Raw genomic sequence first — 16579 nt, forward strand, 5'->3', positions numbered from 1 at the left:
CCCCCCACCCCCGTCTTTGCTTCACTATTACCTTCTCAGTGAGCCACCCTAAGCTCCTTCTTTAGCCCTGTAGCCCCCAGCACACCCAAACCCCACATCTTGCTCTACTTTTTTCCCCCACAGTGTTTATCACCTTCTAACCTATGGTACCTTTTACTTATTTATTTTGTCTTTTTTGCCCATCCAGCAGAAGGTTAGCTCTTGGAAGGCAGGAACCTTTGTTTTGTTCACTACCAGCACGCCAGTACTGTGAGGGGGCACATAGTAGGTGCTCAGTAAATCTCGGTTGAAAAACTGGTGAGTAATCCCCCCGTTACCTGCTTCTTACCTAGTTAGTCTACCCGGTTCTATCGGGTTAATCTTCCCAGTGTATAGCTCTGGTTAAGTCACCCCCATACTTTTATTTATTTTTAAATATATATTTATTGATTTTTTACAGAGAGGGATAGAGAGTTAGAAACATCGATGAGAGAGAAACATCAACCAGCTGCCTCCTGCACACCCCTACTGGGGATGTGCCCGCAACCAAGGTACATGCCCTTAACCAGAATCGAACCTGGGACCTTTCAGTCCGCAGATCAATGCTTTATCCACTGAGCCAAACCGGTTTCAGCCACCCCCATACTTTTAAACCTTCAGTGGTTCCCCTGGATACAATGTAAAGCCCAGACTCAGCCTAGCATCTGAGCCTCCTGCCCAGTTTTGCCCTGCTAGTCTTTCTTACTTCGTGTCCCTCCACATCCTACTTCCCAGTAGGTGGCAGACTGACCAACAACTACAGGTTCTGCCTTGACTGTGCACCAGCTGTGTGACTTCAGGCAAGTGGCTTGACCTCTCTGAGCCTCAGTTTGTCCTCTGTTGAGTGAGAACAGTACTGTCTCCCTAACTGGATGCAGGTTTTCAGGCAATATTAGTTCTTTTCTCTGATTTGCTCTTGTCATTCCATATACTTAGCATGCCTGGAGCCTTAGACTTGGCTAAAATCCCTTCTCCATACCGCAGCCAGAGGGATCTTTTTGATCTTAACACTCACCCCTGCTTACAACTTCCAAGGGCTCCCCCATTTCCTCACTAACTCCTTAATATTGCTCTCAATCTTATTTTTTTACAATCCTCAGTCAAGGATGTGGTTTGTTTTGTTACTGTTTGTTTGTTTGTTTGTTTGTTTTGAGAGAGAAAGGGAAGGAAGGAGGGAAAGAGAGAGAGATTGATTGTGCAGTTGCCTCCCATATGCTCCCTGACTGGAAATCCAACCCACAACCTTTTGGTGTACAGGATGATGCTTCAACCAGCTAGGACTTTGCTCCCAATCTTGCTTCATCTCATGACACTTGTCATAACTGCCAGGGCATGCTGGCTCTGTGCCATTACCTCATCATTCTCACCATGGGCCATGGAATGTCTTTTAGGTCACCCACCCCGTCCACTTGACTCACTCCTTTTGGGCCTTGAGAGCTCAGCTCGGGGATTGCCTTCCGGACCAGGCTTCTTGCTCTGGGGTTACCCTCCACAGAGCTCAAAGGCACTTCTGCAGTGCTCTCCTAGGTCTGTTTCTCACACTGGGAGGTGGGCTCCTCCTTATGCAGGTTCTGCTTGGTAGTGGCCAGCATTCGGCGCCTTGTGAGTGAGGGAATGGAGGAAGAGGTGAGCTGACACACCTGGCTGCTCTCTTACAAGCTGCAGCTCCCTTCCCCTCTCCCCCTCCCGGGCTTGTTTGGGCCCCACTGCAGCAGCTCGGAGGTCAGCGGGAGAGCATGCTGCCCTCCAGGTGAAGTCTCTTAGACCAGCCACAGCAGCGCAGTTCAACCCAGACTCCCTAACAGCCTCTTTGCTGGCCCTCCAGGGGGCTCACAGCCTAGTGGGCCAAGACTAAGGTGACCAGACATCCCGCTTTTGGCGGGACAGTCCCGATTTTTAACAATTTGTCCCACGGGACAGATCGTTGAAAAGCGGGACGTCTGGTCACCTTAGCCAAGACAGATGAGGGAGGAAAGGTATAAACCAGCGTGCAAAGTGATAGAATGCTGCTAAGGAAGCTGCTAACCTTAAGGATGGAGAAGGGGTTTCACAGCGGTGACAATTGAGCTAGGCCTTGAAGGATGGGGAGGAGCTCACCATGGAACAGAGGGAACAGCATATGCTAAAGCTCACAGGCATGCTATTGGCTTTCGCAGTGCCCACCATGTATTCACAGCCTGGGCCTTTCCGTGTCCTAAAAGTACATAGATAAGCAGAGAGAAGGGTGACTGGCAGAAACATACAGATACCTCAGGTCTGTGAAAGAACAAGGAGGGAATATTCATCTTTCCCTGTCTGGTTTGAAATGGACGGACTTTCCTTTCCTTTTCTCTCCAGGACTCAGCCGTGTGGAACTTGTCCCAACAGAAAGAAAACAAGTTTCACTCACTCCTCTCTTCATTGGATCCTGTCAGCAGCCCTCATCCTCTTGCCCAGAAGTTGAGTGAAGCCCTTGGATTTCACCAGTAGAAGGTAGCTCTCTTTTTTTAGATTCTTTACAGCCTAACACTTTGTCCCAATGTGTAGAAGCGCACATATATACTGGTTTTTCATGGATTCAGAGATGTGCCAGGTGAAAGGAGAAAGACTTCAGGCTTCTGATTTGTGAACTTGAATCATCAGCCTCTCACACGTTGCTCTTTGGGGGCTTATTTTCCCCTTCAGAACTGTTCTGAGTGAATGTGCCGTAAAGTAGAACGGAAGATTTGCCATTTTCACCATTCTCAAGTGTGCAGTTCACTGGCATTTAGGAGATTCACATTGTTGTGCGGCCATCACCACATTCCATCTCCAAGAATTCTTTTCATTTTGTAGAAATGAAACTATATCTGCTAAGCCAGTGGTTCTCAACCTTTCTATGCCGCGACCCTTTAATACAGTTCCTCATGTTGTGGTGACCCCCAACCATAAAATTATTTTCGTTGCTACTTCATAATTGTAATTTTGCTACGGTTATGAATTGTGATGTAAATATCTGTGTTTTCCGACCATTGAATTAGGGGATTAAGGTGGGTGGGTTGTCAATGAGATCTGGTTCATTCCCCAGAATAGTCTTGGGTACCCCAGCCCCTAGAGACAACTACAGTATAACCAAAGTTCTTACCTGGCTCATAGTATTTACACACTTGACAACACACTGTGGGCCTTAAAACAACAGACATATCTGCCCAGCAGGCGTGGCTTGGTGGTTCTGTGTCAACCTAAGAACCAGGAAGGAAGTCACGGTTCCATTCCTGGTCAGGGCACATGCCCAGGTTGTGGGCTCGATCCCCAGTGGGGAGCATGCAGGAGGCAGCCAATCAATGATTCTCTCACATCATTGATGTTTCTATATCTCTTTCCCTCTCCCTTCCTCTCTGAAATCAATAAAATCTTTTTTTTTTAAAGAAAAGGTTTCATCACAAACAAGACCATATTTGGAGCTGAAATGGAACAAGCAGCTGGCAAACCAAAGAGAGACCAGGTCACAGGGACACATTTGTCAGAAGACATTCCAAAAGTGAGTACTGACACAAGAAAGGTTAGCCCAAACCAAATAAGGGCAAAATCAAGCACATACATACCAGTAAGTCACTGATAATTATGTGGGTAAAACATTATATTTGGTACATTTATTAAATCAATTAATGTTGAATATAATTTTTCTAGATAAGCTAGATATCTTTATTTAAGGTACCAGCTACTGCTGTGTACCAAGGTCAGAACCTAGTGGTTTAAAACAACACCCATTTACTTATCCACGTTTCTATGGTTTGGGCTGGGCCTATCGGGGAGTCCGTGGCTGGTCTCCCCTGGGCTCACTCCCAAAGCTGCAGTCATGTGACCTTCCTGAGGTGTGTGTTCCAGATGGCCTCACATGGCTGGCAGGAACTGCTGTCAGGTTGGTATCTCGGTTTCCCTTCATTTGGGCCAAGCAGGCTAGACTAGGCTTCTGGGTGGAATGGCAGAGGCCTTCCTCTGGGGTGACAAGGTCAATAGCAAGGCCTCCCAGAAATTTTTCCATTCACTTTTTAAAAAATATATTTTACTGATTTTTTACAGAGAAGAAGGGAGAGGGACAGAAAGCTAGAAACATTGATGAGAGAGAAATATCGACTAGCTGCCTCCTGCACACGCCCTACCGGGGATGTACCCGCAACCAGTGTACATGCCCCTGATCAGAATCGAACCTGGAACCCTTCAGTCCGCAGGCTGACGCTCTATTCACTGAGCCAAACCGGTTTCAGCTCCATTTTTAATGAATGCTGATGCTTCAGAACTGTAATCATGCCAAGCTAAAAAGTGTTTATTTCAAATGCTAATAAAGGAGAACTCCCGTGAGCCACTGCATCCCCCTGGTTGGGGGGTCGAGCTCAGAGTGAAGCCTCCTCTGCGCCCCAGGAGTTGAAGGTTCATCTTAGATTCTGTGTTCAGACAAACTAGCAGAGTCACGTGCCAGCTGGACTTCCTCATTTGAATAAATTAGGATTTTACTGATACTCGGCAATAATTAAAAAAAAAAAGCCTCGATTCCAATGGTTCTATCAAAGGTTGTTCTTTCTCATTGATTAGCACTATAGAAAGTAACATGTAAACTAGTAAAATCAAAAGAACACTTTTATCTGAACTTATACATTCTGTGTGAGACATCTCTGAAAAACGGAGAAAAAAGGTTGGAAGAAACCCTGTGGCCTAGACATTCTCTAATCTCAAAGTCAATGCAATTAAAATAGGCTGTCTAGATGGATTTCGTTCCTATTAACACTCTCTAGAGCAAGAGTTTTGTTTTTGAAATACAAATTGGAAATCTTTAAATCACCTGTGATCCTAAACTAGCTAACTTTAGGAATATCTTTTGAAATGCGAAAGAAATTTATACTAAAGTAGTTAGGAGCAGTAGATAGATAGATATAGATATAAAGATGGACAGATAAAGTAAAGATTGATCACTTTTTAATGTCTTTTTTTTCAATTACAAGTGACATATACTGTTCTCTTGGTTGCGGGTCTACAGCATGGTTATTGGATATTTATACGACTTGTCGGGGGGGATCACCCCGATAAGTGCCCATCTGGCACCATGCGCAAGTATTCCCTGTGCTGTAGCCAGCATTATCTATAATAGCCGAGATGTGGAAGCAAACTAAATGTCCATCAATAGACGAATGAGTAAAGAAAATGTGGTAGATATATAAAATGGGTCCCTTGGTTTGCCTTACGACATTTAGCCTTTCTTTTTATAAATTTAAAAGATCTATACCTGGATTTCCTTACGTTTTTTTAAGAATGTTTGAGAATATATATCACAGTCAATCGGAGAGAGAAAAACAAAAATAAAACTCTTCTTAGTTTGGGCATCATCCCCTGAACCAAGAGGATGCTGGTTCAATTCCTGGTCAGGGCATGTGTCTGGTTGCAAGCTTCATCCCCAGTGGGGGGCTTGCAGGAGACAGCCAATTGATGTTCCACTCTCACATTGATGTTTTTCTTCTCCCTCTCCTTTCTTCTCTCTCTAAAAATCAATAAAAAAATTTTTTTTAAAAAGAAAAGAAAAAAATACTCTCTAAGATACTGATTTTATAACTCCCCTCAGTAACCCATTCTTGAATTTCATTACCTGTTTCCAGTCTGGAGTTTTATTCTTCCTTCTAATACATGTTCCTTGTCCATTATGCCCACTTCCCCTGCGTTGTTTCTCATGGCCATGAATAGTGGTTATTTCACCTGATCTCTAACTGTGATGAAAGACATTGGCCCCACTTTAGACCCAGACGGACTTTACTTTAGAGCCGTGGTCGGCAAACTGCGGCTCGTGAGCCACGTGCGGCTCTTTGGCCCCTTGAGGGTGGCTCTTCCACAAAATACCACGGCTTGGGCGAGTCTGTTTTGAAGAAGTGGCGTTAGAAGAAGTTTAAATTTAAAAAACTTGGCTCTCAAAAGAAATTTTAATCGTTGTACCGTTGATATTTGGCTCTGTTGACTAATGAGTTTGCCAACCACTGGCCTAGAGAAATCAATTAGAGAAGCAGGGAGAATCAGAGTTATTTGAGGGGGTAAAAAACTGAACTTGGGAGGAGGGGACGAAGAGGATTGCCAAAAACCGGACTGAATGAGGTTAGTGTTATGCCCTGGGAATATCTTAGAAATTTCAGTTAAGGTGCAGGTTATTGAGCATGATATGATTACATGTATGTGGGAGTAATCAAAACAGTGTAGACTAGACTGAGTTGAACGGATCATTTGGTGGGAGTGGCATAGTGAGGCCTGGATAAACGATGCCAAAGCTCTAGAGCCTTCTGCAGATGCCCGGTGGACCCCAGTAAAAATGTCATTCCTAATGGGACTCCAGGGTGGCAGGGGTGAATCTATAGAAGGAGCCGTGGCGCCCCTGGAATCTCCTGCATCTAAATTGTATAGGTGTGTAAGGAATAAGTAGGGGCATTTGATTGTTTGTACTTAATCAAGAACAGAATTTCTTTAAGATTTTTACTTCTTAGACCCCAACTTTGATTTACTATACATGAGCTTAGGAGAAATGGGGGTTTGTTATCTTAAGGAAGTCCATATTTGGTTTTATTATAGAAAGACCCGAAAGATAGGAAAGATATCACGGTTGTCCTTTGGCCCACTTGTAGCCAGTGTAATAAACATGCAGCAGCCACAATTTTGCATTGACTCCATGGAGTGAGAATACTGAAGTGCTCTGTCCTTCCATTATTTACCAGAGTTGGAATTTAACTAAGAAAATGTCCATGTTGCAGGAGCTGAGATATAAAGATTAGAGCTCTTTTGCCTGACCATGGTGACTCCGTGATTGAGCATTGGCCTATGAACCAAGAGGTCACAGTTCAATTCCAGGTCAGGGCATATGCCTACATTGTGAGCTTGATCCCCAGTGCAGGGCATGCAGGAGGCAGCCAATCAATGATTCTCTCTCATCATTTATGTTTCTATCTCCCGCTCCCTTCCTCTCTAAAATCAATAAAAATATATTTAAAAAAAAAAAAAAAAAGACTAGAGCTGTCCCAGATTCATTGACCTCCTCGGAGCTCAGAGAAGGGAAAGCAAAGCCCTGGGCCTGGCTAACAGATCACCCATCTTCATGGAAGCCCCACCAGCAGATGCCATTGGATTGTAACAGTCTTGGACATACTAAGTCAAGAAGGGGTTAGGCAGTGAGCCCAATGCCTCCCAGCTCAGCCCCATGGGGTCAGGGAGAAAAAGGGCCTGACTTTCTCTTACAAGTATGAAGACTGGGCTGTCCTCTTTCTCATGTTTTAAGTGCACTCTGATGTTGAGTGGGAGCATGTTTTGTTTTTGTTGTTTGTTTTGCCTTATAAGTGCCCAGAAACCAGCTACCAGAAGCAAGGGGATAGCACTTTTGTTTTTTTCATATTGTTCAGTGTTTTATGTGTGAGTGTTTTTAATATATATCTTTATTGATTTCAGAGAGGAAGAGGGAAGGAGAGAAGGATAGACACATCAATGGTGAAAGAGAATCATTGATCGGCTGCCTCCTGCAGGATCCCCACTGGAGATTGAGCCCGGAACCCGGGCATGTGCCCTGACCAGGAATCAAACTGCGACTTCCTGATTCATAAATCTATGCTCAACCACTGAGCCATGCCAGCTGGGCCGTATTGTCCAGTTTTGATCATAAGGGGTTTAAGTTCTTTCAGAGCTGACTCCTTTTCCTTTCACTGAACACAAAGCAGATACTAGGTCATCAGTGCAGCCAAAGTCTTTTCTCAGACTCATTTGCTCTCGCTCTTCCCTCCTCACTGATCCCGGGAGAGGAGGTTGCCACCGGGGATAGAACGCCAGAATTCTATAAAGCTTCCAACTTGGTTTAAGAAGGGTTTCAAACAAACAAAGAGATGGACCTGCCATCTCAGTGGCTCATGACGTGTGAATTCAGGCTCTTTATAGGTTCCAGTTCTCACCGCATGTGTGGCCCCTGCTGTCCCTCTCTCTCCACAGGCCAAGAAGTGCACAGTGATCGGAGGCTCTGGGTTCCTGGGGCAGCACATGGTGGAGCAGTTGCTGGCAAGAGGCTACACCGTCAATGTGTTTGATATGCGGCAGGGTTTCGACAACCCACAGGTGCAGTTCTTTCTGGGGGACCTCTGCAGCCAACAGGTAATGGGCCACACCCAGCCTTACCGATTTCCCATCGGCCCCAAATGGAAAGCAGTGGACTTCCCCTGCTTAGAGGCTAGGCACATTGCTCCAAAAATTTTTATTTTGAAAAACATTAAAGTTAGAGGAAAGAATTTGACACCCACTCACATTCTTTTTTTTTTTTTTTTTTAGAATGCACAACCACTTTATATTTATTCACTCTGTTTCTTTTTGTAGTATTTGCTTTATCCTAAGCTGATTATCATGTTATTTTACAGTAATACTGTGAGTGATACTCTTTGAGTTCTCTTTTGAACCCATTATAATATTATTTTTTTTTTCATTTTTTTATTAAGGTATTATATGTATACATGTCTTACCAATTCCCCCCCACTCCCATATATGCCCTCCCTCCCCAGAGTTTTGCGTCCATTGGTTATGCTTATATGCATGCATACAAGTCCTTCAGTTGATCTCTTATCTCCCCCATATCTCCCTACCCTCCCCGCTGTAATTTAGCAGTCTGTTTGTTGCTTTACTGTCTCTGTATCTATCTTTTTGTTCATCAGTTTATAATGTTCCTTATTATCCATAAATGAGTGAGATCATGTAGTGTTTTCTTTCATTGACTGGCTTATTTCACTCAGCATAATGTTTTCTAATTCCATCCAAATGATAAGAATTCCTTTTTTATGGCAGCATAGTATTCCATTGTGTAGATGTACCATAGTTTTTTGATCCAATCATCTGCTGACGGGCATCCACATTCTTACTCCTCAGAATGAATAACCGTCATTTCTGTCCCTACTACTTCACTCTGCCGTGGTAGTGCAAAAGCAGCCTGGGCAATACATGAATGAATGGGCATGGCCATGTGCCTATTAAACTTTATTTACAAACAAAGCTGACCATAGACTGTAGTGTAGCTGGTAAGCTGCTACTTCGGAGTGTGTACCCAAAAGTACAATTCTGTTTTTTTTTTAATTGATTAATCATTATTTTTTTTAAATGTATTGATTTCAGAGATGAAGGGGGAGAGAGAGAAATATCAGTGATGAGAGAATCATTGATTGGATACCTCTTGCATGTCCCACACTAGGGATTGAGCCTGCAACCCAGGCATGTGTCCTGACCAGAATTGAACCAGGTTCATAGGTCAATGCTCAACCACTGAGCCATACCAGCGGGCTGCCAGGGATTTTTTAAATTTTTTATTTTTTTTATTTATTTATTTAAATATATTTTTATTGATTTTGTACAGAGAGGAAGGGAGAGAGATAGAGAGTTAGAAACATCGATGAGAGAGAGTCATCGATCAGCTGCCTCTTGCACACTCCCTACTGGGGATGTGCCCACAACCAAGGTACATGCCCTTGACCGGAATCGAACCCGGGACCCTTCAGTCCCCAAGCCGACGCTCTATCCATTGAGCCAAACCGGTCTCGGCGGATTTTTTAAATTTTTTATTCAGATATGTCACATTCCATAAATTTTCCACTTTTTAAGTATACAATTCTGTGGTTGTTAGTATATTTATAAAGTTGGGCAGCCTTCTTCACTAATTCCAGAACGTTTTCATCACCCCAAAATAAAACCCTAGGTGCATTAGCTTCCCATTTCCTCTCCTACTCACCCAGCCACTCATCTGTCTCTGTGGATGTGCCTACTCTGGACATTTCATACACGTGTAATTATACAGTGTTTGTCCTTTTATGACTAGCTTCTTTCACTGAACATGTTTTCAAGCTTTACCCATGTCAACAAGAGTATTAATATTTTGAATTTTGTTAGATTTTGCCAAACTGCTTGACAAAGCTGCTATGTTAATTTTTCATCCCCACCAGCAGTGTGGGAATACTCCCAATGCTGCACTTCCTTACCAACACTTGGTACAGTTAGTCTTTTTGGTGTCACTGTTAGGCAACGGTTAGTCACGTGTCCTCCCTGTTTGGGAGTGAGAATGAGATTATCACTGAACGCTGAAATCAGTTGGTAGAAGGTTGCTGGGCAGGAAGCTATTCACATAGTCTCAAATGATCACCCCACTGAAACTTTAAAAACATTTTTTTTTTTAAATCTTCACATGAGGATATTTTTTCAATTGATTTTCAGAGAGAGTGGAAAGGAAGGGGGAGGGGGAAAAAGAAAGAGATGTCAATTGCCTCCCACACATGCCCCAACTGAGGCTGGGGATCAAACCTGAAACCCAGGTATGTGCCCTTGACTGGGATTGAACCCTTGACCCTTTGGTGTGCAGGCTGACACTCTAACCACCGAGGCATGCCAGCCAGCACCCACAAATTACTTGTTAATTACACAAAGAGAGAGGTACCTTTTTTTTTTAAATATATTTTATTGATTTTGTACAGAGAGGAAGGGAGAGAGATAGAGAGTTAGAAACATCGATGAGAGAGAGTCATCGATCAGCTGCCTCTTGCACACCCCCTACTGGGGATATGCCCGCAACCAAGGTACATGCCCTTGATCGGAATCGAACCCGGGACCCTTCAGTCCCCAAGCCGACGCTCTATCCATTGAGCCAAACCGGTTTCGGCGAGAGGTACCTTTTTTTATGGCCAGAATCTGACAGTCATCACCTTAGCCAAGTGATCAAAGCCAACATGCCAAAAGTATTAGGCCTGAATCTAATCACGATTAAACAGACTAATCCAAATCTAGGGGCACTCTGAAATAACTGGCTTGAAAAGTGAGTGTTCCAAAAGACAAAATAAATAAGATGGGGAGATTGTTCCAGATTCAAAGACCTGGAAGAGGTACGAGGACTAAATGCAATGTGTGATCAATCCACGATTGGATCCTAGATCCAAATATGAAAATGGCTATAAAGGACATTATTGGGACCATTGGGGAAATTTAGATATAGACTAATTATTGGACAAGAGTGTCCTATCTGTTACATTTCTGCGTGTGATCATTGTTTTGTGGTTATTTAGGAAGACGGCATTGTTCTTAGGAGATGCTAAGTGAATAGTTCAGAGTAGCCTGATGTCTATAACTTACTCTAATGTTTTCAGGAAGAAAAGAAAAAAAAAGCGTATGTCTATGCGTATCTACATAGAGGGAATTGCGACACAATATTAATTATCAGTGAATCTAGCCACATAATTCATGGGCGTCTTTTTGATCTTAGCATCTATTGATGGTCAATCTTAGATCTTATTACGTAATTAAGACTTTGCCAAATGGTAACGTGCTATCATTCTTTGTTTCTTACCTCAGATCTTTGTAACTTATGCAGATTAAATGTGTGACTCTTTCCCTTTATTTACCAGTTTGCAGAAGGAAATTGTATTATACTGGTGATCAAATTGTCCCTTCTTTGGCCCCTGAGAGCCTTTATAAACTGGCTCTTAGTCCTTTTAGCAGGACCTCAGGTGTCCTGGCGAGCTTTCTTGCTTTCCAGTATGACAAGGTATTGCTGGCTCATCTCATCTATTTCCTGCCCCAGATCTACAATCAGGCTTTGCTCTGGGGACCTCTGGTTCCTCTTAGCAGTAAACTAAACATACCTGTTTTCAACTCCTTTAAGGTTGTTGTTTTATGTCTAGTTTCACAGAAAAGAATACTCCTGTATATTGGCCATTTACACTGTCTTTCATGGTGTGAGACTTTTTCATATGCTTTATAATTTGTGTCTATAAGTTCATCTTCCCCAGAAGTTTTACCCTCAGGTGTCCTAAATCATGCCCTTACCCCATGGCACAGATGTTGCCCCTGGCCAAGCCCCACAGGCTTCTGATGCCCCAAACCAGTTTTTATTAGGGACCAGTTAATGAGGAGGGGGCGATTAAAGGGACAGCATTGTTTCTTTCGCATGTACTGCTGCATTGTTTGAATCTTTTACAATGAGAATGCATTTCTTTGGTAACTGTAGAATTCTAAAAGGGCAAGACACCTATGAGCCACAGATTGGAGAGTGGGAATGTGAGGAGGCTGTTTACTTGTGCAAGGCAGGAGTGATTTGTTTTGTCTTTGTTTGCTTTTCCAGGACTTGTACCCAGCTCTGAAAGGTGTAAGCACAGTTTTCCACTGCGCATCACCCCCACCATCCAGTAACAACAAGGAACTCTTTTATAGAGTGAATTACATTGGCACCAGGAACGTCATTGAAACTTGCAAAAAGGCTGGGGTTCAGGTAAGGGGAAGGCTGGAGTGAGTGCTGTCACACATTTCTGTGCATGGGTCTGTGCCTGGCTCTCTCTTCCACTCCGTTGGCCTTTGTCTGTGCTCAGGCCACTGTGCTCTGCCTTAATTCAGTGAGTCTAAGGATATATCTCAGTGTGTGGTAAGACAAGTTACGCCCAGCCATGTTCTTCAGAATTTGCTTGGCCAGCCTTAGCCCTTTCCTCATTCATATACTTTTTAAAAATGTTTTTAAAATTGATTTTAGAGTGGAAGGGAGAGAGAGAGAGAAACATTGATGTGAGAGAGAAGCTTCCATCAGTTGCCTCCCAAACATGCCCCAACCAAGGATCAAACCCGCAAACTGGGTATGTGCCCTGACTGGGAATCAAACCCGTCCCCTTTCCGTGTACGGGATGATGCTCCAACCAACTGAGCCACACTGGTCAGGGTTCATCCATATACTTTTTAGAATCAGCTTGTTGAGTTAATAAAGACTACTGGAATTGTTATTATAATTGTATCAAACTTAAAGGTCATTTGGGAGAGAATTGACAGGCTTCCAATATTGAGTCTTCCTATGCATAAATACATGTGATCTCTCTTTATCTCTATCTTTAATGCCTTTCAGTAGAGCTTTATACTTCACTAGGGGCCTGGGCACAATATTCATGCACTGGGGGGTGTCCCTCAGCCCAGCCTGCCCCCTCTCACATTCTGGGAGTCCTCAGGGGATGTCCTATTGAAGGCTTAGGCCTACCCGGAGGGAGTGAGCCTGTCGCAGTCTGGCCTCCCTTTGTGGAAGGTAACCAGGCCAATCAGGGGAAGGCACCGGCCCCATCACCCCACTGCTATAGCCACTGCCAGTCACCACAGCCACCAAGGTGTTTTCATTAGCATGGACTCCTCCAGTCCCTTCATCATGAAAAAAATGACAACTTTCTTTAGGCATTTTAAATATGTGTCTTTCATAGGATATGACATTTTTTTTTTTTTATCTTAACCTGAGTATACATTTCCATTGATTTTTAGAGAATGTGGACGAGAAAGGGAAAGACAGAAACATCAAAGTGAGAGGAACACTTTGGTTGCCTCCTGCATGAGCCCTGACCTGGGCCCCAGCCAGGGAGGAGCCTGCAACCGAGGTACATGCTCTTAATCAGAATCGAACGCAGATCCTGTGGTCGGCAGGCCGAGGCATTATCCACTGAGTCAAACCAGCTAGGGTAGGATATGACATTTCTTAGCCCTCCAGCAGTGGACCTTCGTTTATTTTTTTGTTGTTTTTGTTGTTGTTTTCTCTCCAGAAGTGTGGTGGAAAAACCTAGATCACCTTTATGGATTCTTATTACCTAAGTTACTAAGAATATTACCAGTTGCATACAGGGAGCTTAGCCAATGAGCGGTCAGAAAAGGTGTTTCCTCTGTAATTTATACTGATCACCGGCTTAGCCCCTGCCCAGGCCCTGAAGCTTTGGCCTAAGCTTTAGGGCCTGGGCAGGGGCCCCCTAGCTCCCTCTGATCACCAGCTCAGCCTCTGCCCCCTCGGATGGCCGGCTCCACCCCTGCTCAGGCCCAAAGCCTCTGACCCAGACTTTAGGCCTGGGCAAGCCCCTCCCCCGCCCTGGATCCAATCATAGGCTCGGCCCTGTCTAGGAGCCCACTCGGAGCCTACCTCCAAGTGACCTGGCTGCCAAGGATGGTCCCAGGACCCAGGCCAAAGGCACCTGTATATGCAAATTAACCGCCATCTTTGTTGGGTTAATTTGCACAGTCACTCTGATTGACTGGGTGTAGCAGAGGTATGGTCAATTTACATGTTTGTCTATTATTAGGTAAGATAGGGTATTTTTTTTTGAAAAACCCCTATGTGCCTCATTATGGTTATTGAAATATCTTTTACATCACATTTTCAATTGCTAGTGTATAGGAACACAGTTGATTTTTGTGTATTGATTTTATACTCAGCAATTTTGCTGAACCCTTCACTTTAATATTCTCTGTACATTCATCGTGTTTTCTGTGTCCACATTTCCCATACCTGTGAATGGTGATAGTTTTGTTTTTTCTTTTCAAAGTATAATACTTTTTTGTTTGTCTTATCCTAGGACTCTAAGACAGTGTTGAATAAAAGTGGTTAAAATATTATTCAAGCCCAGCCAGTGTGGCTCAGTGGTTGAGCATCAACCTATGAACCAGGAGGTCACATTCCCTTAGTGGTCAGGGCACATGCCTGGGTTGCGATCCCCAGTAGGGGGCATGCCAGAGGCAGCAGATCAATGATTCTCTCTCAAAATTGATGTTTCTGTCTCTCTCTCTCTCTCTCTCTCTCTGAAACCAATACACACACACACACACAAAGAAAAAAAAGATACGATTCAAGTTAATGATGTCAGTGTTGGATGAGGTTTCTTTAACCAGATGGGCTAGGAACTTGACCTCGTAAGACAGCATCTTCCTTTTGAATAGTATTTCTCAAGTGGGCATGGGTGCATGTACTGATATGACAAGGTTGGTGTCAGAATCAGCAGGGGTATTTTTCAGACAGATCTCCCTCAGAGTTATCCTTCTTCCATGGAGAATCACTCCCATAGTGAAATACCATGAACAATGGAAGTCTGTTCTATCCCTCAGTTGTGATAGAATATATAAAAAATGTGAAATCTATTTTAGCATGTAATGCCATAATGTGCCTAGGATAATCATAGCTGCAAAAGATGGTGATCTTTGGATTATTTTAAGAAAGCTTGAAAAGTGAAAGCACTACAGTCAATAGTTCGTCTAGTGCACATGTGTCAAACACAAGGCCCGCGGGCCAAATCCTTCCCGCCAGGGCTTGCAATGTGACCCGCACCGCGCTGTCATCACTGCACTCCGCTGCGTTTCCATCACAATGACAGTTTATGACTGTTCAGTAAACCATTCAGCACACGATTTAGGCTGGATTTTAGATTTTGGCCCCTTCTCTGATTGAGTTCGACACCCCTAGTCTAGTGCCTTGCATGCAAGAGTCATGAACAAGTACCATTTGATTCTCTTTTATCCACAGCCATTGGAATGTTTAGTTAGGGATCATTCCTGACTTGTGTTTTTTTTTCATCTTCCTTTCTCCTCTGCCAGAAACTCATTTTAACCAGCAGTGCTAGTGTCATCTTTGAGGGCGTTGACATCAAGAATGGAACTGAGGACCTCCCTTATGCCATGAAACCCATTGACTACTACACGGAGACGAAGATCTTGCAGGAGAGAGTACGTACCTGAGAGCTGGTTGAGTGCCAGGGACATCTGAGGGGCTTAGATTCCTAAGAGAAATGTTAGTAAACATTTAAAGTTACTATTCTGAGGCCTAAGTACCTGACTTGGGAAGTAAAATGTGTGGGTGAAATTCAGCTTAAAAAATCATAACAAAATAGCTTAATGTGGCCAGACACTGTTACTTTTTTAGGAACTGCCTCATTTCAACCCCATGATGACACCCTAAGGTAGGTACTATTATCATCACCAGATTACAGGTGAGGACAGTTGATGCCCAGAGATTCAGAAGCTCCCTGAGGCCATACAGCTAGTAGGTGGTGGAACCAGGGCAGTTTAGCTCCAGAGCCTGCACTGGAGCTCACGCTATGCAGGGTTGGTTACTCAGCTGCTATAGAGATCAGAAATCAGGCAATTTATGGCAATCCAAAGTATGCAGGCAGCACTTAGGCTTCACACACAAGGAGGGTGTTTATATTTGAAACAGCTTCCTAGTAGCACTCTTGCTCCCCTCCCTTTTTAAAATTAAAGGGCGGAAGGATCTTGCTTTATTTCAAGGGAAAATACTTTTCTACTGGGAAGCCTGGCTTCTGCGAGAAACTGGATTTAGCGGCAATCTGAGTTGAGTAACAGGCACCAAGCCTTCAGACTCCTGAGCTCCGGGGACCCTGACAACAGCTAGTTCCAGGGTTAATGTCCAGGGAGGGCACTGCCATGAGGACAGCCTCAGCTGAAGGCCACAAACGCTCATCAGCTAGGGGGCCTGATAAGGCTGGGGATCTCCCTTCTCCGTGGTCAGCACGGAAAGAGAGATGAAATTGGTTCTTCGTAGAGGCAGCCAGGGATTGAGAAATAAAGAAATGAAGAGAGTCGATGCAGAAATAGGTTTAAGCTGGGCCCCAGGTAGGTTGCAGACCTCCTCTGCTAGAGAGACTGACAACCTCTGAACCACACACTATTTATTCTCCAATACACAAAGGGGGGGGGGTTTTCACAGGAAAAACAAGGAGCCTGGGAGGGGCCAGGTCCCATCCACTCCTTCCTGCCTGACAAACACAAGCCAGGA

At 44.0% G+C, this 16579-nt stretch overlaps 1 protein-coding gene across 6 annotated transcripts in view; it reads left to right on the forward strand.

Moving 5' to 3' along the window:
• The window catches only part of NSDHL (NAD(P) dependent steroid dehydrogenase-like), a 60601-nt gene that overhangs the window by 37271 nt on the left and 6751 nt on the right, over nt 1-16579 (forward strand). For 2 of the 6 annotated variants that reach the window (XM_045572544.1, XM_045572547.1), the window contains exons 2-6: nt 2356-2490; nt 3406-3517; nt 7978-8136; nt 12128-12274; nt 15382-15510. In XM_045572544.1, the coding sequence (XP_045428500.1) occupies nt 3446-3517; nt 7978-8136; nt 12128-12274; nt 15382-15510 (507 nt within the window). In that variant the 5' untranslated portion in view covers nt 2356-2490; nt 3406-3445. Of the gene's footprint in view, nt 1-187; nt 298-2355; nt 2491-3401; nt 3518-7977; nt 8137-12127; nt 12275-15381; nt 15511-16579 lie in introns of those variants that run through there. The other 4 variants (XM_045572546.1, XM_045572545.1, XM_045572548.1 and 1 more) reach the window with 4 other exon arrangements.

Source organism: Pipistrellus kuhlii, unplaced genomic scaffold (assembly GCF_014108245.1).
Source record: "Pipistrellus kuhlii isolate mPipKuh1 unplaced genomic scaffold, mPipKuh1.p scaffold_m20_p_49, whole genome shotgun sequence".
In the NCBI taxonomy this organism is placed as follows: domain Eukaryota; kingdom Metazoa; phylum Chordata; class Mammalia; order Chiroptera; family Vespertilionidae; genus Pipistrellus; species Pipistrellus kuhlii.